This window comes from Abrus precatorius, unplaced genomic scaffold, assembly GCF_003935025.1.
Source record: "Abrus precatorius isolate BTA unplaced genomic scaffold, Abrus_2018 Scaffold4, whole genome shotgun sequence".
NCBI classification, from domain to species: Eukaryota; Viridiplantae; Streptophyta; class Magnoliopsida; order Fabales; family Fabaceae; genus Abrus; species Abrus precatorius.
The window spans coordinates 11,274,695-11,299,030 of record NW_020874384.1 but is presented as its reverse complement, the minus strand read 5'-3'; the positions used below and the strand labels follow the sequence as shown (position 1 = coordinate 11,299,030).

Sequence of the window (24,336 nt, the reverse complement as noted above, 5' to 3'; positions counted from 1 at the left end):
TGACAAAGAGGTAGAAAAAAGTGGGAATTGGTTTACTATTTGGGCTGGAGACAAGAAATTTGAAGTTACCCAGGTTTTATTTGTTGATAAGTTCATTGTTGATTTAGGTATGAATTCTTGCACATGAAACTTTTGAGAGTTAGTTGACATACATTGTAAGCATGTAACAACTGATGATCATGAAATTTATGTCTACTAGTATTATAAAAGAGAGGCATATCAAAGATGTTATGAGTCATGTATCAGTCCAATTAATGGTCAAAATAAGTGGCCTACAACTATTGAGCCTAAGAAATTACTTCCCCAATACCAAAAATAAAAAGTCCAAGGAGCATAAAAAGTTGAGAAGAAGGGACCTAGACGAAACATGTGATGTTGACAAGTTTAGGAAAACCAACAATAGCAATACTTGTGATACTTGCAAGTAGCTTGGACACAACTCTAGGACTTGTAAAAGAGCATCACAATCTAATACAACAAAGACCACAAGGAGGGTATTTTTATTTAAATTACTATATCTTCTATTGAATTTAGTTATTATTTACTAATATAATTAAATATTCCATGTCATAGAAGAATAAGAAATCAACTAAAGCAACAACACAAGAATCAATAGTTATGTTAAAGAACAAAGTATTACTGCACAAAAAAGTAACAATGATACTAATTATTCAAATAATTTTTCACATGTTCATCACCATGTTATTGCTAATGCAAAAGAGAAAATTGGCAAAAGGAACTAAAGCAACATTATCTATTGCATAAAGTGTGAAATCAACTGAGCTCATATTGCAACAACTAAGTTTATCACAACCAAAAAAGGTATTACACTTGCCTAATGAACCAGAAAAGATATTATACTTGCCTAAATTACATTCACTTTATCATGTTCTTAAATTAGTCTCTTGTTCAAATCTTTATGCAGAAGAGGGAGTATAAGAAGCATGTACCAAGGGAATCAATATCTTAGCCATCTAACCAAGTAACATAACATGTGGCCCAATTCGTTGAAAAATGGATGAATGCAATCAAAATGATAGTAAGATGTTAATTTATTTCATTTTTATGTGTTCATGAAAAAAATGTAACAATCAATAAATCAATAATACATGTACTTGTTTTTTATTTTATAAGAGATTGCAAAAGCTTTGACCTGTACAACCAATGGAACATCTAGTCAAGGTGGACTATCAGCTAATAATACTCAAACAAAAAAGAAAACTTAAATGAATTATGTGTCTCTTTTTTAAGGTAGCATATATGGTGGCTGTATGTTTATTATAATTTGATATAGATATTTTGAGACCACTTAAGATAGCATGTGTCGTTATGTGTTAAATATTATTTGTAGATATTTTGGGACCAATTAATCCAGCATGTGCGGTTAGGAATGTAAATAGATCAGGCTGTCTGACAGGGGCCTACGGCCTAGCCTATTTAATTAATAGGCTTAATTTAGGTTTTTTAAAAAGTTTAATTAATTAAATAGGTCAAGCTTGAGTTTAAGAAAAAGCTTATTAGGTCTATCAGAATGACCTTTTTAAAATTCATAAAATTTATAATAATATATTAAATAATTTTATATAAAATTTTTAATATAATAATATATTAAATCAATTAAATTTTAAAATAATAAAATCTTCAATTAAAAACCCTAATCCTTTTTGTTAGAGTTAAAGATGTCTCTATTACATATTCTCTAAGAGAGGGAGCTCTGCTTGCTGGAGTTTTTAGTATATTCTATACACATAATATTGATTTACGTTGCATTGTCTCGATTACGTCTATCACTAAATCGTCTCATCTCATCCATATTTTCTTACAATCTTGGGCACTTGTTTATATTATATTATTTTTTTAATAATATATTTAGATATAATTCTTATAACTTTTAAAAAACATACCTATTTAGATGGTTTATAGTTGATTTATAAGAAAGCTTAATAACCTTCTGAATATCTTAATACGAAGTAGGCTATTAAAAAAGTTAATAGGCCAAATCAGGCTTCTAAAAAAGTCAGGCTTAGGCTTCAAAATTATTAGACAGGCCAAGCCTATTTATGTAAAGCCTAACTTAGCCTAGCCTATTTTCATCCCTATGTGCGGTTGTGTCAAATGTTATTTGGTATAGATATTTTGGGACCACTTAAGGCAGCAACTATGATTTTGGCTCTTTTTGTTTGTTAAACATATTCTAAGTAGGTGACCATTTGATATTATTAATGTTAAGTTATTTTGTTTTGTCCCTTACTTGCTGCTTCTCCAGTTTGTATTGGTGTTGCATGATGTGTCATCATTAGGTTCTTGCTATTGTGTGCTCTATTGGAAAGATTTTCTAATGGCTAGTTATTGGGAGACTAGAGACAAATCTTTCTCCTTTTAATTTTGCCCAACAAAACTAGAGCTATAGAAGTTACATTTATTAAGGTAACCCTATCAATAATTATTTCAAACAATTAACATGACTTCATTCTTTTTTATTGAAATATTGATCACACAATATAGTAACATAATAATTGATTAATGCTCTTAGTAATTAATTATTAGATGGTTTTGTTTAAGAAATCATTGAATTATTACTAAATAAACTTTTTAGTAATCAATTACTGATCTTGGTAATTGACTACTGAGTTGTTCTATACTAAAGGAAATAAACTTTTAACAAATTGACAATTTTTACAATCAATCTCTTGGTAATTGATTATTGAATGATTTTGTATTAAATAATTTAATTTTTAAACCAACAAAATAGATTGATAATCAATTATCCAATCTAGTAATTGATCACTTAGATAGTCCATCAAATAAAATTGAGTTAATTGAATATATAAACCTTGATTTTTAATTGAGTTAAACCAAGATTTTAACTTCCTCAATTTTAATTATAAGAGTACTTAAATAAAAAACTCTTTTAAGATTATGATTCATGTAAATCAATCATAATATGAAAAGTTAAATATTTATGCACACAGACTTAAATTAAGGTCTTGATAGATAAAGCAAAATCCTTCTGTAGAGCCTTTTCTCATATAGCCTAAAATTACATTTGAATAAGGTTAATTGGTCCTTTATACTATATCCTTTATTAAGTGCTCAAATATTAGTATCCCTTAATATTCTATACTCAGGGTCCCATTGATAATCATCTATCCATAGAAAATGATATACACTTTCTCATCTAAAATTTATTGTACCAACAAATTAAATTAAAAAAAAAAAGATAAGTAAAGCGAACCAACTAAGACGAATTTCATTTCTTCAAAGAGATTAGACTATTGCCATACAAAATATACAAATCCCATAATAACCTTCCCACACTAGTACAAACTCCATTTCTTATATTAATCTTCCCGTTACATGTTTCCTAACCTTGACATTGACATTTCATCATACAAAACATACAAATACCATAAGTAATTACTAAACTCATTACAATTCTCCCTTTCAATATTTCAATCTTTCACTTACTAACTTCTTCTGTAAATTCTCCACCTTCAATTTGATTGCTCAAGCACACACACACAGACTTAGCAGTGACATATGTCAACATTATCCTCTTGGTCAATCCAATCAAAGTAATTATAACTACCATTCATATATTACATAAAAATGACAGAAGCACATTATTTTAGCATTAACATATTATCCTATATCTATTACGAGAAAATGATAGAAGATCATCACTTTAGCAAGTCCATAATTGTCGCCCATTCATCTGTTACAAGAAAATAACAAAAATGCATTACTTTCCAATTAGGGCAAGTCCATAATTGTCACCCAAGGTTCCTTTTACTCTTTGACACCATAAGCGTTGCAACATCTCCACATCCACAAAGCCTATTTTGTGCATTTGAGGTGGACCATTGTGATCTAGAGGTTGCTATGTTGTGTGTTTTTTTTTTTTTTTTCCAAAACTCTAGTTCTCTTTCTTTGATTATGTTTGTGCGTGATTCAAGAGAAGATAGGGAAAGTTTAGGATTTCATAACCCTAACTTTTGCAACCTAACGAGCATTTAACATTTTCCACCACTACCAAATCTGAGTAGCAAATAGTAAAAAATCATGCATGTTAATAGTTTCATGGATTTCAGTCTACTTAATAAGCATTTTACTATTTTTTAAAATGGCAAGAACTAACGTAAAAAAAATTGAAGGACCAAATAAAAAAAAATTTAATAAGGAATATTTCCAAAAGAAGATATATTTATGGGACTATTTACTTATTTAAGCCAAATATTAAAAACAATTATCAAGTACATGGCAATGATGAGTGAGACTTCATTAGTTAGCTTCAGTAGTCACTTAAAAGAACTCAATTGATAACAAAAATCAACTTTTAATAGGTTCAAAAAGTTATGGACTATATCTTAACAATTTTTATAAGGATTAAGTTCTTTTTGACACCTTCAATCTTAATTTTGACCAATCGCTGATGACTACTAGAGCTTTGAGATCACATCTTGTAATTAAGAGCTTTTTTTATCTTGTAATTAAAGCTTTTTTCATCTCTTATTTATTAGAGACTCTTCCAGTTTGCATTTACTTTCTGAATAATTATAGATTAATTTATTATTGTTTTGGTTCTCTATTATATTATGTCTAGCTAAATATATAGTTAGGACTATGTGAATATTTTACATGACTTTATGAGATCTTTGTGATTAATATTAATTTTATATTTCCTTTCTAAACTAGTGTTTATTCTATTGTGCTATATTTGTATGTTTGTAATAGACAACTTTTAAACATAACATAATTAATTATTTTGTAAACGAACATACCACGTAGAGTTAATTGATCTATAAGATAAAATGAGACAAAAGATTAGGTGAACCAATTTTAGTTCTTTTCTTTTAATTGTTATTAAATTAATAACTAATAAGTTTTTTTTATGATTTTTCTTCCTTTTACCTTGCATGACCATTGAGATTAGTAGCTTAGAAAAAAATTATTAACATTGCATGACCATTGAATATTAATAAATTTAGTATGAGTGGTTGGCAATGATAAGAAAACCAAAATTAGAATTAATTTAAAAGTGAACGTAGAAAAGTATAAGGTGAAATCTTACGCCTTAGATTCTTTTAGATTATTTTATTGTTAGCGGTTGCGCTGTTTTAATTCTTTTTAATTAATTTCATATTTGAATCATTTTTATTTAATTTTATATTCTTTAAGTTCAAACAATTAAATTAAGAAATTTTTAGTACTTGAAAATAATCATTGTGAAATGATATTTTAAGACTTTATTTTAGAATAACTTTATTACTTTTCAATAAGTACATTTGCTTACGAAAATAATAACATAGTATATATATATATATATATATATATATAATTTCTTATTTTTATCGATCTTTAAAAAATACTTTATTTTTTAATGTATTTTTAACCAACTAAGTGTCACTTGTTTTTCTTACCTTTTCGCTCCACTCCTTTCTTTTAATTAAAGCATTGAATTTCTATTTTCTAAGTAAGCAAATGTGTAAAATGAAAATGTGATGGTCTATCTATTGTTAATTTTAAGTTGGTTATATTTATAAAATTGATTTATTTTTAATTTGTGCAATATTACATAGTTAAAAAAATATATATCAAGCTTTTATTAAAATAAGTGTAAAAATATTTAATATTATCAATGCATTGAATTATCTTAAATTATAAACTTTTTAATTAAAAAATCCTTATACCTTACTATCTTATTTAATATTGCAAGTATTAAAAAAAATCCTTATAAAATACTACAATTTATAAAAAATAGTTAATAACTTACTATCTAACTTTGCATATTCTTTAATATATCCTATGTAAAGTATCATTTAATGAGAGGAAGATAGCCACGTGACATAGACAAGTGCAATAATAATAATAACAACAATCAAGCTCTATTTATTGGACGAGGTAAGCTATATAAATTATATAATAATATTGAATTTAGTTAAAAATTCAATTCTCATAAATATTATTTATTATATTAAATATCTTTTAATAACTTTCTCTAAGCTTTTTTTTTTCTAAATCTCTTTTTATCCCTTTTACTAGATTAAAAGCTATGTCATCTATTCTACTCATTGATGTTTCAGTAGTCTTATTTGCATATGATCGAATTACTTTAGATGATTTTTATTCACTATAAATGTTACTCCAAAAATATATACAATTATTTCTTATCTTATCTTTTCTTGTACTCATCTACAGTAACATTTTGATTTTTTTTCTTTCACTTTTATCTTCTATTATTGCTTAATATTCACTACAATGTAATATAGTTAATTATATTTTTGTATGATAAAACTTTTCTTTCAGCTTGATAGATATTATATTATTATAAATAACTTTCAATACTTTTTTTATTCTAACCACTCAACTTATATTATATAAATAACATCTTCATCTTATCATTACGTAAAAAAAATAATAGTTAACTAATCTTATGGTCAATAATAAATATCATTAACCCCATAAAAATAAAAATAAAAATAAAAATAAAAATACTATGACAAGTCTAAGGAAGGCATCTTACTCTCTTTAAAAAATTATACATAAAATTTATTTTTCTATATACATAAAAATAAGATAAAGATAATTTGATATAACTTTCAAATTATGTGAAATTATATTTTTAAAAATAATTTATAAAAAGTAATTTTTATCATGTTTTACATTAATTATTATATTTTAAATTTTAAATTATGTGATATTCAACTGATCATGATATTAAAATTATTATATTTTAAATTTCACATATCATGTTGTACATTAATTAAAGTAAAATAATACAATAAAAATTAATTAATTATAAAATTTATAAAATTTTTGAACTTTATTTTGAAATATAATATTTTAATTGATGTTAGTAACTTTATATAAAATATAATTTTAATAAATCCAGTTGAATATAACTGCAAGAATGAAATTAAATTATTGTTTTCATATATTTTAAAAAATTTATTTTGAAGTGTAAAAGTAAAATATCAAATAATTTTATATTAATTTAAATTTTGTAGATTTGATTTTTATGATTAAAACATTTAATTAATCGTTATTTTTAATTAAATTATATAATAAAAATTATTAAACTGCTAAAATTTAATTATATATATAAAAAATTATTTTCTTATGTTAGTATAATTTTAAAAACTCTTTCACTCAATCTGAACTTTATTTAATTTATATCTATTGAATTATAATTTATTATTTCACTAATTTTTAAATGTAAGTTAAATAAAAGATTTAAATTAAATGTAAGAATTTTTACGTGCCCGTATTTGATGCATCAACATTGCATGGCTAGCTGTGCAAGTGTGCCGGCAAAACAAAGAACAATTTGCTTTCTTGGCCAAAGAAGTTATACCTCATATAATAATATATATAAAATTCTATCCTATGGCATGGAAAAGGCAATACCCAACCCATTCACGTTAACAAAACAAAGCATATACAAACAAGAAGGAATTAATTGTCTCTTTGCCAAGAAAACCGTTTATATCCTAACAATGACCAGACCTTATATAAATATGCATATAAAGAAATTCGTAACCCAACAAGTCCAATTCAAAGCATTTAGCAGCAAATTCGTGAGGTGCAAAATTACTATTTAGCATTCCACCTAAAAAACACTACTATTAGCATATTGTATAGCCATGGCTTTCAGACCAAGAACACCAACTTTCCGTTCCCAACCTTCTAGTCGTAGCGTGTATGAGGTCATGCAGCCCCGCTCAGAGACAAAAGAAACCCCAGAGGCATACCTTCTGCATGTTTATATTCCCGGTGAGCAAATTTTAATTCTCTCTTCCATAAATTTTTTTTATTCTTAAATGCCTTTCTTCAGTATCTATATCCAAATTTAAACATTTTTAAAATTTTTTTAAATTATGATTATCATATTGTTTCTAGAAACAAATTAAAAAATGTAAATTATTTGAAAATACTCGAATTTTAAAAGAAGAATGTATTAATACTTTTGTACTATATATTACAAAATCGATTGAAAATAATGCACGGAGATTTGCAATTGTACTATTGTGTTTTCATAATGTAAATTGAATTTACCCTTTGTTTACGTAATACATATAAAATTTAATTAATGATAAGAATTTTGTTAAAAATATGTCAAACAATATATTACTAACGTTGTTTTGTGTAACCAGTGGATAACATAACTGCCAAGTTTATCTCTATATCTTAAGTCTGCTTTTCTTCTACTTTTTCTATGCAAATCAATATTATCTTTCTTTTGTAGGTTTTTCAAGGGATAGTGTAAAGATTACATATGTGGAATCTTCACGGATGGTGAGGATCACAGGAGAAAGACGAATCCATGGTAACAGATGGAGTAAATTTGACCAATCATATCCTATTCCGGTAGATTCTGTGGCCGAGAAACTTCAGGGAAAGTTTGAAATTGGAACTCTCATCATTACAATGCCAAAGGTCACTCCCCAAGTTGATCCTAAACAACCAGAAATAGAAACAACCCAAGAGAAAGGTGTAACTGAACCAAAGCCTTACGAAAAAGGCCAAGAAACGATTCCATCACAACCTACAACTACTAAAGTTGAAGAACCAATTGAAGACAAGAAAAGTGCTTCACTCCCAAGTCCTGTAAAAGAGCCAGCTGACTTAAAGGCACAAACGGCTACTCGTGAAGACACATCGTCTCAAATCCCTCCTGATCCAATTAAGGACTATATCTCCCGAAAGGGTCAAGAAGAAGATGTAGAAAGATCCACAGAAATAGGTAAGCCACAAAAGGGTCGAGATGAAGTTGAACCAAAACCAACAATGGCAGCCAAAATACAAGCAGATGAAGAACCTCAAAAAGGTCAAGAGGAATTTGAGCCAAAACCAACACCAGCAATGACAACCAAAATGCAACCAGATGAAGAGCCTCAAAAGGGTCAAGAGGAATTTGAGCCAAAACCAACACCAGCAATGACAACCAAAATGCAACCAAATGAAGAGCCTCAAAAGAGTCAGGAGGAATTTGGGCCAAAATCAGCACCAACAATGGCTACCAAAATAAAAACAAATGAGAAACCTCAAAAGGGTCAAGATGAAGGTGAGCCAAAACCTACACCTTCTACTGTTACCAGAAAGCCAACAGACATTGGAGTAAAGACTACGCTTTCAACAGTTCAAAAGCAGTTAGAGGAAAAGAAAATAGAGGGAACTGGTGCTAAATATGAAGAGACGGAAAGGATCTCAAGGAAGGAAGTTAAAGAGGAAGATAATGGGAAGCCTTCTGAGTCAAGAAATCCTGTGAAAGACAAGGAGAAGGGTAGTTTTAAAGAAAAAGAAACCATGGCAAAAAAATTGTCATCCAAGGTAGCAGAATCTTCGGCTCCAAAAGTTCCTAAGAAAGAAAAGGAATCTAGAACTGCTCCCAAAAAGGAAGAAAAGAGTAAAGAGGATACCAGGGACACTGAAAAAAACGGAATCAGAGAATTGGCTTGTGCTGCTTCCCAAGTTGTCACAAGAATAACAGAAGGGAAATGGAATGAGCAAGAGAAACATTTAGCTACAAATATTGGTGCTGCAGTTCTGGTGATTGCTGCATTGGGAGCTTATGTATCTTATAAGTTTACGTCTTGAGGGAGAACCTATAAAGCTAGTTCTCGACTCAATATACCATTGTCACGCCAACAAATGAATGGCAAATGTGTAATTCATGTCATGCATAAACATGAAATATATTCAATACAAACTTCATCCAATAAGTTGTAAATAATGTTACTTGATTATGTGCATAAATTTCAACTATTTATCATCTCAAGTGTGGGATAATGTTGAACTTGACGGAAAATTTTAATTTGACCTTGTTTAGTAGCCGTGCATTGTACATATACTTTATTTTAAAATAAATATACATATAATTTAATAATTAAATTTTTTTATAGGTATAGAACATTATATTGTATTATATAAATTAAAAGATATAAAAATTAATAATTTTTTATGATTATAAAATTAATTAAATAGAATATACTATTAAGAATTAAATTAACTATGATGTATATCTCGACCAAAGTGTAATTTACATATACTATACATTAAAAAGATTTAAATGTAAAAAAATATATACATTTTATACATAGGATACTGTGATAGATTAAAACAAGTAAAAGTTACGCTAATGTTAAAAACAAAGGTGATATATCTTTATTTAGCTTTCCCGCTATAGTATTTTTTGTGTTGGCTGCTATGCGCACCCTATCCAAGATTGATAACTATGATTTTGGTAACACACAAAGTAGAGAGAGAAGAATGGAGAATTCGAGAAGGCTACAAGAAGAGTCAAAAGAGTTTTGAGTGAAGGAATTGGTTTGGTTGTGTTTCGTTGGTCAGCTCTTCAAACGGTTGTTGAGAACGAATGGGGTGGGCATCAGTCACGTCTCAAAGCTCATCAACTTGCCCTCACATACTTTCATGGTTCACTCAATCCAAAGGTATTAATGTAAGAACTCACATTCATTTAAGCTGCTTTATATCAACTTGCCTACAATTTTGCTTGCCTTCTGGTTCTCTGTAGCAGTTCCTAACACCCCCTAACAACCCAAAAAAAGTGAATTTTTGGTTGTTCTACTGGCATGAGACATGATATTGGTAATTGTCAACTTATTATATATGTTTAATGTTTTCTAAACATGTTTGGTTGATGCATACACATTTTTCCTTGTTTACGTGTAGCCTAAGCAACATTTCTGGATGATCATCCTCTTCCCTTGAATTTAAAAGTAGTAATAATGTTGGTCATTTGTGATGTGCTAGATTGTGAATGATGATGAAGATGGTGATGATGACGAAAACATTATTGGAGACAACAATACTTCATACATGAATGTGGATATTCCAACATCTGAATTGAACACAAATTCAGTGAACATGCAAGTAAATGGCCCTTTGCCGGAGGTTGCAGGTGAAGCAGATGATAGATGTGTTGTAGTATCAAACAAAAGAAATAAGGGTAGAAAAAATTAGATGTAAAATCATTTAAAATTTTCATTTTAAGGACATGTACTATTCCTTTGTTTTCTTGTGTTTTTGAGGTTATGCATGAGAACTAAGGTGTGTAGCTATTTACCTAATTTTTCGTTTACTCATTTAAAGGTATCCATTAAAAAAGAGAAAAAGTGGATGAGCTAGTATTCTTGGAAATCCTACATCACTTTGTTTTTCTGTTTGCCTATATGACATTTTATGTTTGTAGCTTATGCTATTGAAATTTGAAGGTTGTGTCATATCTTTCAGCAGAGTGATCAAATTATCCAGTAAAGTTGGTTACCTTATCTGTTCCCTTGTAGCACAGTAGATATTTTTCTTTCAAGCTTAGCTATGTTTTCCGTCCCTACATTTTCTTGAGTCTTTCAATTTTGAACCTCTATTTGTGTAACTTAGGTGCTCTAATCCCTCTCACTAATGTGGCAACACAAATAATCAACACGTCTTTGTTAATCATGTCATCATTTAGTGATTATTAGAGACCAAAAGGGCTAATTTTAGAAAAATTGGGGACTAAAACAATGAAAAAAGTCGAAGGAACAAAAACCAAAGTCTAAAAAATGTAGAAAAAAAAATATTTAATTCGTATTTGTGTAACTTTAATTAAGAGTTACACTAGGTAAATGTTAAAATAACTTTCTTAAATGTTAATTTCATTGAAGTAATGTAAATGCAATAACGTAACTTAAGGGATGTGTAATGAACAATTGGTTTATAAGTTAACAAAAAAAATTCATTTATGATTCAAAACAATCTTCTAGATAATGGTAGTTAAAATTAGATGAAGTAATCACTCGCTTATATTTTAAAGAAAATGGAGGCTTAACAAGACTTCATATTGTAAGTTAAGTAATTAAAATTTTATTATGATAATTATGTTATATTTTATACAATAAATAACAAAACTACGAGTAATCTAAGCATTTAGAATTGAACTAGAAATAATTATACAGTATATCTAAATATGCTACAGTTTTTCAACAGAAAATAAAGCACAAATCTTTTTCTTTTCACGTTAACAAACCTTATCAACAGTATTCCATTTTTACCTATAGTTTAATGCATTCTTGAAGAAATCACCGACATGCTCCTCCAAGTTTATTCTTCAATGTCAAGCTCCAGACGCATTACATAGATAAGCATTTGCAGCTAAACACGCTGTGACACAATTTAGATAAATTTACTGGTTAAGTATTTATGAAAGAAAAATGAAATAGTAATAAGTTAAACATAATTTATGCTTCTTATTTATTTTTTAAAAAAATATTTAACTTTTTAAAATTTAAGGAAATAAATTATTTTTATTATATTAATTTTATCTTTTTTATAAGTTTATCTGAACTTACTTTGTTTTCCTTCTTTTTATTGCTTTTGGGGCTCTCCCTTGAAAAGATGACGATCAACGTCTTTAACGCATTTGGTACAGAATTCCAGGAAGCCAAAAGGGAGTTGAACATCCTCATGATTTTCTCAAATTCAATAGTCCATTTAATAGTAGCACTGCCATCATTCTTATTCATCGTTTGAAAGATGAGCTTAAAGACCTTAAAGTGCTGATCAATATCTTCACCGAAGAGTTTAAATGTGATTGTTTTGTTCTGTTCATCAATGGATTCCATAATTTCGTGACACGTCACAACCTTACCCTCTGTAGGTTCAGAAGTAATCAATACCACACCAAAAGAACAAAAAAACAATTGTATGACTATAATAAAATAGGTTTTTTTAATTATCATCGTTACGACATTTGGTAAGGAATTAATAAATAAATTTGTTATTGCGTTAAAATATACTTCTAAATACAAATATTAACATTGATATTTAAAGTTGAATTACTTTTAAATAAAAGTATACTTTATATTGGTAATGAATATATTTTTAATAAAAAAGTACCCTATTTAAATACTTAAACTCAACTATTTTAATGGTTAAAATTAATAAATTCTAAAAAGTATAGGAAAATGCATTATCTCTTTTCATATTTATAAAATACATTGATCAAGCATTCAATCATTTTAAACTTATTTATTTACTTTTTATTAATGATTTTTTTATTTTTAAACTACTCAAATAATATAATTATTTTATTGGAATAAAGAATATTAACTAAAGAAAAATAAGAATAAAATCTTTCGGTTCTTTCTAAGTAGCTAAATAAAAATATAAGTAGTATTTAAAAATTCTTTTTAACAAAAATAAAATTATTTTCTAATCAGTATATTTACGATATTGATCAACTTTTCTCTTAAAAATTAACTAACTAATAATCTATTCTGCAGTTTGTAATTTTATTGTTTTGTTAATGTTCTAGGTCTAAAAATGAAAAGTTGTTATTTTATTAAAGAAAAGTATTTATTATATTATTTTTATTATTATGTATAAATATTTTTTAACCTTTTTTTTCATTTTTAATTACTTATATTTTACTTTTACTGTTGATGTTAATATTATTTTTAAATTAATTTTAGATAAATACTTTGGCAAAATTTAGGTGTTGTCCTTTAATATTAAATTAGTGAGATGAAGTTCTAATTTTAACAAGATAACATCAACAAAAACTTTAATAATACTAGATTTGGGTTTTGTTAAAATGCTAACCAGTGTCTCACCATGGTTAAAAATTAAAACTAAAATATTATTAATGTGTCTTCACGATAATTCTCAGTGCAGGCTGAACATAACTTTTAATATTTGTTATCATTAATCCCTTAACTCAAAGAACTATTGATTAATAAAACTCTTAATCTAATTATAAGCTTAATTACCTACTGTATAAGTCCAGTGTTTGATGGAATCATTGCTATGCCACTCATCACCTTGATGGAGTTTGGTTGCATGCACTGTATCAGAAATGTTTTGAATGTGGTGGAGCTGCGTTGTGTAGAAGTTGAACAGCGTCGCAGCGGGTGTGTGGATTCCAATTTCGGCGCTAAGTTTACCAGCAAGAGACATGATGAAGAGAGAAACACGTAGCAGAGGAAATAAATGTAACAGATAAGAATGACCTAAAAAAGATATTGAAGAGCATGAGGCCATCTCCAACCTTAAATCGAAACTACCTTACCTACTATTGCTCTTGCCAACTAAGTGAATTAATTATGTACCAGGCTCTGTGGCCCTAAATAAAAGAATAAACGTATTATTTTTTTATGGAAAAAAAAAATACAATTTGCCTCCAAATATTTGAATCATGTACCAATTATTCTCTAAAATTTTGAAGTGTACAAATCAGTTTCTTCGTAATTATTATAAAAGGCCTAAAACAAATATTAATTATATTAAACAAACTACAAACTATTTAGACGTGTTTGGTGGGAAAAAAATTTATTTGTTATTGTACTGGGAAAGGAACCAACTCGGTTCCACCCTCAGGAAAAAGAAACCGAATACCTACTCGGCATACTAAACCGAGTACCCCTCGTCAGGATCAAAAGGTAAATAATCCAATTAAAGATAATTAAAATACTATGGGCCTCAATATAAAAACTGACTCAGGCCCATTAGCCCAATATAATGTCTATAAAAAGAAGATAAGAAATACAGGTAAGGGGTTGACTTCCCATCATTAAAAAATATTTATTGCTCAGAACCGAATCCTGACTTTACCATCGGAGTGCCTTTTGCAGGTATTCTCCTTATCAGCAAATCAACAAGAAGGATGCCTGACCAGAGGTTTGAAGACAGTTGTTTCCCAGGAAGGAACATTTTGGCGCCCACCGTGGGGCCCGATTAGCTTCATCACTCAGGATTAAGCATGGTAATGACGAGAAGCCAGCAGGAAGGAACTTCTAGGCAACAAATGGAGGGCGTCACGCCAGAGGAACCAGTACCGGAAGTGGTGATACAGGGAGGAACGGAAGAAAGCATTCTAGCTGTACTGAGGCAGCTAAGGGCAGAAATGGTAGAGATGAAGAAGGATCGCGAAAGAGATGCACTGGAGCTCTCAGCCCTAAGAAGGGAAAATGCCAGCCTAAGGGAAGAAATAAGGACACATGTCCCCTCCCTTACTACTCCCGTCGTCCAAGATCAAGGAGAATCATCAGCGCTGCAAGAAAAGTCAAGACAGGTATATCAATCGGTAACCGGAAACGACTGAGACGAACATGTGAACCGGAGCCCGTTCATTCATCGCATTCTAGAAGCTAAGCTGCCGGATAATTGGAGAGGGTTGGCAATAGACAAATACGATGGCACATCCGACCCCGGAGAACATGTGGACATCTTTACAACACAGGTCAGTCTGTACACAGAAAACGATGCCTTATAGTGCAGAATCTTTCCTACTTCACTTCGAGGACCTGCGCTTAGTTGGTTCACCCGACTCCTCCCCCTCTTCATCGACTCGTTCGTAACTCTCACAAGACGTTTCAACTTGCAGTTCGCCACAAGCCGACCCATCCACTAACATCCTTGGCCCTAGTCAATATTCGCCAAGAGAAAGGAGAATCACTTAGAGCGTTCATGGAACGCTTTGGCAAAGTGACTCTTTCAATTCATAACTTGGAACCAGCAGTGGCTATGCACCACCTAACAACAACGTTGAAGCCGGGACCTTTCGTTAATAACCTCTGCAAAAAACCCCCGATCGACCTAGATGAGTTAAGGAGCCGGGCTGCGAAATATATGTAAATGGAAGAATTATCCGAATACTGGAGCCAGGTACGGATGGAGCAAGGATCTAACTCAAAAAATGAAGAAAGAAGGGAGACCTTTAAAACAAGGTGGGGGAATGATAGAGGAAAAGAACTTGAGCGACCACTTTGAGGACCGAAGTATCCTTCCTACACGACGCTTAACTCTAATCAGTCCAGAATACTTGATCAAGCGTTGGCCACAGAAATATTGAGAATGCTTAGACGCGCTAACACTCCTCCTCGGGCAGATAAAAGTAAGTCTTGCCGATACCATCAGAACAGGTGTCACACTACCGAGGAGTGTATGACGCTAAGAGACAAAATTGAAGAATTGATTAAAGGTGGACACCTGAAAAATTTCGTACAGACAGATCCCATAAGGCAACCCAACAAAGGAAGAGACCGCCACCCTGATTCACCAAAGAGATCCGACGACAAAAAATTTGAACGGCACAGGAGCAGGTCCAGGGAGCCCCCACCTAGAAGATTTGAACAAGATAAATATCCGAAACGGGTCATTAACACCACAGCCGGAGGGTTTGCTGGTGGAGGACCTACCCATTCGGCTAGAAAGAGGCATCTTCGGCATGTCCATTCTGTTAATAATGTTTCATTGGGCAGCAAAATTCGGATCCCGCCTATTACGTTCACTGACGACGACTTTCAGGGAGTCGATCCGGTACAGGATGATCCCATGGTAATTAGTGTAGACATTCTTAACTGCACTGTTCGAAAAACGCTAATTGACCAAGGGAGCTCGGCTGATATCCTATACTGGAATACATTCAAGCAATTAGGCATCTCAGAACAAGAACTCAAGGAATATCATGAGCCATTGGTCGGTTTTTCCGGGGAACGAGTAGAGACCAAGGGGTGTATCGACTTGTATACCTCGTTTGGATCAGAGCATGAGGGCAAACGCATAAGAGTCACTTATCTTGTAGTACACGCGAACACATCTTATAATATACTACTCGGTAGACCATCCCTGAACAAATTGAAGGCCGTAGTTTCCACTCCGCACTTGGCCATGAAATTTTCATCTGAAGGAGGCCGAATTGTTACCGTCCATGCCGATCAAAAAACAGCCAGGGAATGTTACTTCGCAAGTTTACGCCTTAAGCCCTTTCAGGGGAATACCCGGGATGTCAATATTGTATCCCCTCGGTTGGAAGAAGAGTTGGATGTTGAACTCGATCCTAGGGTGGATGAGGAATATCGAGTCGAGCCCAATGAAAACAAACAATCTTTCCAACTAGGAGCAATGCCAGAACAAGTTGCGTATTTAGGGATCGGTTTGAACGAACAAGAGAAAGCCGTTCTCCAAAAGATACTAGTAGATAATGCCGATTTGTTTGCTTGGACAGCCTTGGATATGCCTGGCATTGATCCAGCATTTCTATGTCACCACTTGTCGGTCTATAAAGGAGCCAAGCTGGTAGCTCAAAAGAGGAGAAAAATTGGTGGTGATAGAACAAAAGCGGTAAGAGAAGAAACCAGCAAACTAATACAGCCTGGCTTCATCCGAGAGGTCCGGTATTCAACATGGTTAGCCAACATTGTCATGGTCAAAAAAGCCAATGACAAATGGCGAATGTGCACGGACTTCATGGACCTCAATAAAGCATGCCCAAAGGATGCATACCCCCTACCAAACATTGACACCTTGGTCGATGGTGCTGCCGGTCACAAAATACTGAGCTTTTTGGATGCTTATTCTGGGTATAATCAAATACGAATGTACCCCCTAGATGAGGAAAAAACAGCATTCATCACAAATTCTGCAAATTTTTGTTATCGGGTGATGCTGTTTGGTTTGAAGAACGCAGGAGCAACATACCAGCGACTCATGAACAAAATTTTTGAAAAACAAGTGGGTAAATGCATGGAGGTGTATGTAGAAGACATGGTAATTAAATCCCTTGCATTGAAGCAACATCTTGACCACTTAGAGGAGGTATTCGGAGAAGCCAGAAAACATGGTATGAGGTTCAATCCTGAAAAATGTACATTTGGTGTAGCTGGCGGTAAATTCTTGGGCTTCATGTTGTCCGAAAGGGGGATTGAGGCAAATCCCGACAAATGTAAAGCCATCATCGACATGGCCAGCCCCCGCAATGTCAAGGATGTGCAACGACTGATCGGGCGGATTGCAGCCCTGGCTAGATTCTTGCCAGTAATGGTAGAAAGGTCTCGGCCTTTCATTGAATTGTTGAAGAAATCGCAAAAATTTGCGTGGTCCAATGAATGTGAGGACGCTTTTGTACAATACAAGGATGTGCTGGCAGCACCGCCTGTGTTGATTAAACCAACACCAAATCAAGAAATGATTGTTTATTTGGCCGTGTCCGATCACGCCGTTAGTTCGGTTTTACTTCAAGAAACACCCGAACCGAACCCTGTATATTTTGTTAGCAGGACACTTCAAGGTCCTGAATCTCGGTACCAGCTAATGGAGAAAGTGGTACTTGTCATAGTCCACACAGCTCGTCGGTTAAGACACTACTTTCAGAGCCATCGAATGGTAGTACGTACAGATTGTCCGATGGCCAAAATTTTGAGGAAACCAGAATTAGCTGGTCGGTTGGTGGCATGGACAATTGAATTATCTCAATATGACATCCATTTCGAGAACCGACGCCCCCTTAAAGCCCAGCTGTTAGCCGACTTCATCAACGAGTTTACTACACAATATAATACCATTTCAGACATGTGGAATCTGCACGTTGATGAGTCATCAAATCAAACAGGCAGTGGAGCGGGGGTCATTCTTGAAGGACCGAATGCGTTCGCCACTGAACAGTCTATCCGGTTCGGATTTAAGGCATCCAACAATTAAGCCGAATATGAAGCTTTACTCGCCGGTCTCAGGCTAGCAAGGGAAATGGGGGTTAAACGCATTACTGCTTGGAGCGATTCAAAAATCGTAACCGAACAAGTTAACGATACCTATCAGATCAGGGACTCAGTCATGCTTAAATATTACCAGGAGGTTAAGAAAATAAAAGCCGAGTTTGAGGAGGTATGTATTCGGTACACACCCCGAAATATAAACGTACGAGCCGACAGGCTAGCTAGGCTGGCAAGCCAACGGAAACCAGGGCAGCTGCAGAGCATGGTTCACCAACAAATCCCCCAACCTAGTGTCACCAAACAAGAATGCATAGACATAGAAAATTCATCTCATAATTGGATGACCCCTCTCGTCCGATACCTCACTGATGGCAGTCTCCCACAGGACGTAGCAGCAGCTAAGAAAATTAAAGCACATGCAGCCAAATACCTTCTTCTCGGCAAAGAATTGTATCGAAGAGGAATTTCCACCCCCATGCTTAAATGCCTAGAAGACGATCAAGCTAAATACGTGATGAGAGAAATCCATGAAGGTATTTGTGGAACCCATTCGGGCGGACGAACTATGGCAGCCAAAATGCTCAGAGCTGGATACTACTGGCCAACAATAACTCAAGACTGTCAGTTGTTTGTAAAAAGATGCATTCCTTGTCAACAACACGACCCTCACCTGCGCCAACACGCCGATACCCTTAGGCACATTAGCTCTCCTTGGCCCTTTGCTATTTGGGGAATGGACCTCCTCGGTCCTTTTCCCTTAGCAAAAGGGCAATGTAAATTCCTCCTCGTTGCCGTAGACTACTTTACCAAATGGGTTGAGGCTGAACCCCTAGCATCGATCACGGCCCACAACGTACAAAAATTCACTTGGAAAAACATCATAACACGGTTCGGTCTCCCTCATGCACTAATTACAGATAATGGGCTTCAGTTTGCAAATCGTCGATTCAACGAGTTCTTAGCAGGCCTGCATATCAAACACCGAGTTACATCTGTTGAACATCCACAGACGAATGGCCAAGCCGAGGCTGCAAACAAAGTAATCTTACATGAATTAAAAAGGAGGTTGGGTTCGGCAAAGGGAGAATGGGCAGAGAAGCTGCCTGAGATATTATGGGCCTATCGGTGCACGCCGCAGACCACAACAAAAGAAACCCCCTTTCGGCTTACCTATAGTACTGATGCCATGGTACCGGTAGAAATTGGAGAGCCCTCATTTAGGAGAGAGAATTTCAAAGAATCGGCCAATGAAGAGGCTCTGGCCGTCAACCTGGACTTGATAGATGAAATACGTGACCACGCTGCCATTATGCCGTCTCTTCCTTTCCCTTTCGGGCTCCTTGCCTTTGCCCTTGTCCTTGCGTTTCTTGGAGGGGCCTTCGGCTGGAACAAAATCGTGGGGAGGAGGGCGAGGTTCTGGCACCTCGGGCAGTTGGTCAATTTGAGGATGGCGATGCTCCTCAACGGGCGTTCCCTCTGGCATTCTCTGCTTCAGAGTGCGCCGAAAGGTCGGCACATCCACACCTCGCTGAGCCATTAAACCTGCATTAACAATAGCAAGTCAAATCAATATAGCTCAATTCCAAATACAAGTCAGAAACGAAATAACACATACCCTCCATATCCCACCGAGGACGCGGAGACTTGAGAACGAGGACTACATGTCGGGCAGGAATGTCCCGAGGAAGGGACTTCAAGAATTGCAAATCCGACAGCTCCCTAGCCGATAACATATCCTCAAGGAATGTGTCGTATTGGCGCGGCACCCGAGTCCAGTGAAAAGGGAATAGAGGATTGTCCTCTCTATCAAAAAAAATAATTTTTACCTACAGGGTCCACGGTTACCTTGAAGAAACAGGTCTTGAAATCCTTAAAAGACGACGCATATGGCTTAAATAAGGGCAACTCGGGTTGCCTTATTAAAGATACCCACCTCGCCAGGTCAGATGGACGTGTACAAAAAAAATGAAGAAAAAGACCTACACTAGGCTCTATATAATGGAACTTGCAAAGTATCCTAAAGGCTTGAATTGCCGCCCACCCGTTCGGGTGTAGTTGTGTTGGCGCTCCATTCAATACCCTCAAAACCTCCATTTGGAAATCGTCAAAGGGTAGCCTGATACCTAATTCCCTAAACATGTACTCATACATAAAGAAGGTGTCGGCCATTTCGATACCTCCCAGGAAAACAAAATCTGGGTTCTCGCCCTCGTCCCCTTTACAAGGGTCAAGGTGTATAGGATACGGGTCACAAGCCTCCCATAAAGAAATATCACAATTATCTACAAAGAATTGAAGACTTTTATTTCTTTTGAAACGAGAAAAGTAGGCGGCCACCTCACCATGCACCCACTCATAACCAGGCACCGTACAAGGAGGAAACACCTGCCTTTCCCGAGGAGGACTAGTACTAGGAAGGGGTTCAGGAGCGTCAGTATCACTTGACGATGACGTCTCGGTTTCGCTACTACCTTCGCCGACCTGTGCCTCTTCAATCCTCCGGTTTGAAATAGACGAAACTTCGCCACTCCTCTCGGTTCCATTTATAATATCAACCTCAATGGTACTCGGCCCCGAGGCGTTCGACAGGGAATCCTCCCACTCAATACGATCAGCCATGATAGAAAAGAAGTAAAGAAAAAATGAAACGCACCTTACGAGCAGTCGGTAGGGAAGAAAAGCCTAAAATCTCTGAACACTTGTCGGTTTGGAGCAAAGATATGCAGGGGTCGGCACAGAGCAAAAGAGTAAGAAAGGGATGCAGGGACCACCACATATTTATAAGGGACTGATGTCGGGCAAATGAAAAGACGCCCTTTCGTTTCGAACCATCAGATCCCTTCCAGATCAACGGAGGAGATGGAGCACCCTTTCGTTTCACATACCCTCTGACAAATCCTCAAAACCAACATTCTAAAATATTCCTTCACAAAATTATTATTTATATTATAATCTCGGCCTATATCGTGTTGTTACTAAACCGATTACTCCTCAGTGTAAAACTCAATACATCAAACGTTACCATCACTCGAGACCGGACACCCCCCACGATGCATTGTAATTCACCCTAACCAAATGACCCTCTCGGTACAGTAATAAGCACTCCAACCGAATACCTATTCTAATATTACCATTTCCATTTTTAAGCCCTTGCTTTGCAACTCGTCGGGCTTGTGGGGCTAGTGTACTGGGAAAGGAACCAACTCGGTTCCACCCTCAGGAAAAAGAAACTGAATACCTACTCGGCATACTGCTCGGCATACTAAACCGGTTACCCCTCGTCAGGATCAAAAGGTAAATAATTCAATTAAAGATAATCAAAATACTATGGGCCTCAATATAAAAACTGACTCAGGCCCATTAGCCCAATAGAATGTTTATAAAAAGAAGGTAAGAAATACAGGTAAGGGGTTGACTTTCCATCATTAAAAAATATTTATTGCTCAGAACCGAATCCTGACTTTACCATCAGAGTGCCTTTTGCAGGTATTCTCCTTATCAGCAAATCAACAAGAAGGACGCTTGACCAGAGGTTTGAAGACAATTGTTTCCTAGGAAGGAACAGTTATTAAAAATTGTGTTTGTTGAGAATTTTTTTTTTGAAAATATTAAAAATATGTTTGCTATTATGTTTTAAATATTTTTGATAATGTTATGCAATGTTTCAATACCATGTTTAGTTTAAATATTTTTAAGAATACTACACAATATTTCATTAGAATGGATATTTCAAATATATAATTTACTCTCTATCATAATTAATAAATTTTATTTACACTATTAACTAAACTAATACTTATTTGAAAATTAGAGTAATAAAAAGCGTAAAACAAACATTATATTAAACAAACTACAAACTATTAGGAGGTGTTTGGTGTACAGAAGTTTTTTACTTTTTAAGAATAATTTATTTTCTGAAAATGTTAAAAATTATATTTGCCGTGTCTTAATCATAAACCCTAAACCAGTTATTCTATATAATATGGAATGTTAAGTTTTGAAAAAAAAAATAAAGAAATAAAAGGTCAGAGTTGTAGATGTGAGAATGCACAAGTGGATTAGTGATCATACGAAAAAAATACAATAATATTAAAGTAGCATTTATTACAAAAAAATATGATAAAAAATTAATTAATGTGGTTATGCAAATGCCATTGTAAACACTAGTTAAACAGGTAAACAGATGACTTTTAATTTAGTGAAAAAATGATAAAAGTAGATGTAAAAAAAAAATTTAGAGAAAATTATTAAAAAAATTTAATGATAAATAATATTTTAGAGAATTTAATTTTTAGCAAAATTCAATGGTGTCTTATCATGTAGCTGATTTCACTTAGTAAAATAGAACTTAATTATTGTTATTGTATTCATTCTAAATATAAGAATTTAATATCCTCAACTAAAAATTATTGAATAACTTAAAATAATTCTCCTACCAAATGCCCCTTAACTTAAAATTGACAGGTGAGATGCAGATGCCTATGTTTCTGGTAAAAATATTTTTATCTGACATAACGTGTTGGAGGACGACCACATTACAACAATGGTGTGGAGATTTGGTTCGGAATAAAGCTTGATCGGCCTTGGAGAGAAGGTATCAGATATTCTAGATAGAGACATAGTCCAAACACAAACAAATAATAAGGGATGACACTGTTTGGAGAAGCAATAGCTATAAGACAGCGCGCCGGGGGCGTCACACACTCATAGCAGACCTTGTGATTATATCCTCCATCAATGAGATTAGTCTCGAAAACATTATTTTAATAAATAATTTTTAATTAAAAATGATGTTAACATATATTTAAAATCAAGATAAGAATGTATTAATAATATTTTTTATATAAACTTTTCATTTTCTTAACTACTTCTTCATGGTTAATATTTTATCAAATAAAGATGCTACCTTTCCTTTATAAAAAATATAAAATAATGTTTTTGATTGATATATAATATGACAGATTACAATGTATATATAGAGTTTCATCAGAGAGAATACATACAATAAAATAGAAAGAGATAAAACAAGATAAAAAAAATAAAGATAAGAATAAAGTATAGCTTCTGTTACAACTTCTATTACGAGAATTAAGGGAAGACTAGGTGATTATACCAATACGCCCCCGCAAGACGGTGGAGGAGGAGACAACACCAATCTTAGACATGAGTAAGGAGTGTCGGGCCGAACCGAGAGGCTTCGTTAGTAAGTCAGCCAATTGATGAACCAAAGGAACGTGCGATACGCGAAGTGATTTTTCCGAAACCAAATCTCCCACAAAATGATAGTCAATGGCGAGATGTTTCATGCGAGAGTGAAACACAGGATTAGCACAAAGGTATGTAGTGCCAATATTATTAAAATGAATAACCGGTGGGGCTGCAACAGGAAGATGAAGCTCTTTGAACAGTTCGCGCAGCCAGAGAAGCTCAATTGCCGTAGAAGCAATCGTATGATATTCAGCTTTCGTCGATGACTTTGCAATGGTGGGCTGCTTATTGCATTTCCATGCAATCACATTTGGTCCATAATAGACAAGATAAGCCCCAGTAGACTTCACATCAACTAAGTCACTAGCCCAATCAGAGTCACAAAAGGCACGAAGACAAAGATCAGAGGAACGGCAAAGATGGAAGCCGTAATCAAGCGTACCTTTTAAATAGCAAAGAACCTGTTTCGCAGCTTGCATATGGAGATCCGTGGGAGCTTGCATATATTGAGCGAGCTTATTGATGGCAAAGGAAAGGTTCAGACGGGTGAGAGATAAGTACTGAAGAGACCCAACAATCTAATGATAAGCGCGGCGATCACAAGTGGTGGCATCACCCTGGACAGTGATGAATCCAC

The 24,336-nt window shown here is 33.6% G+C and overlaps 2 protein-coding genes across 2 annotated transcripts; one reads left to right on the top strand and one right to left on the bottom strand.

Moving 5' to 3' along the window:
* The first annotated feature begins 7,572 nt into the window (after positions 1 to 7,572).
* Positions 7,573 to 11,232, top strand: LOC113866116 (triadin-like). The gene is made up of 5 exons (XM_027501005.1): positions 7,573 to 7,773; positions 8,246 to 9,573; positions 10,260 to 10,451; positions 10,774 to 10,921; positions 11,213 to 11,232. The coding sequence occupies exons 1-5, from the start codon at positions 7,644 to 7,646 to the stop codon at positions 11,230 to 11,232; spliced, it is 1,818 nt and encodes a 605-aa protein (XP_027356806.1). The 5' UTR covers positions 7,573 to 7,643.
* A 686-nt stretch (positions 11,233 to 11,918) lies between these two features.
* LOC113865722 (kirola-like) lies at positions 11,919 to 13,983 on the bottom strand. The gene is made up of 3 exons (XM_027500447.1): positions 13,770 to 13,983; positions 12,351 to 12,652; positions 11,919 to 12,162 (listed from the first exon to the last, which is right to left on the bottom strand). The coding sequence occupies exons 1-3, from the start codon at positions 13,954 to 13,956 to the stop codon at positions 12,154 to 12,156; spliced, it is 498 nt and encodes a 165-aa protein (XP_027356248.1). The 5' UTR covers positions 13,957 to 13,983; the 3' UTR covers positions 11,919 to 12,153.
* Between the last annotated feature and the right edge of the window lie 10,353 nt (positions 13,984 to 24,336).

Excerpts from the sequence above, each read along its gene's own strand:
- LOC113866116 (XM_027501005.1), top strand. The coding sequence starts at position 7,644 with ATGGCTTTCAGACCAAGAACACCAACTTTCCGTTCCCAACCTTCTAGT. Across the intron at positions 7,774-8,245 it reads TCTGCATGTTTATATTCCCG|GTTTTTCAAGGGATAGTGTA; the intron begins GTGAGCAAATTT and ends TTTCTTTTGTAG. Across the intron at positions 10,922-11,212 it reads CCCTTTGCCGGAGGTTGCAG|CTTATGCTATTGAAATTTGA; the intron begins GTGAAGCAGATG and ends TTATGTTTGTAG.
- LOC113865722 (XM_027500447.1), bottom strand. The coding sequence starts at position 13,956 with ATGTCTCTTGCTGGTAAACTTAGCGCCGAAATTGGAATCCACACACCC. Across the intron at positions 12,653-13,769 it reads ACACTGGACTTATACAGTAG|AGGGTAAGGTTGTGACGTGT; the intron begins GTAATTAAGCTT and ends CTGAACCTACAG.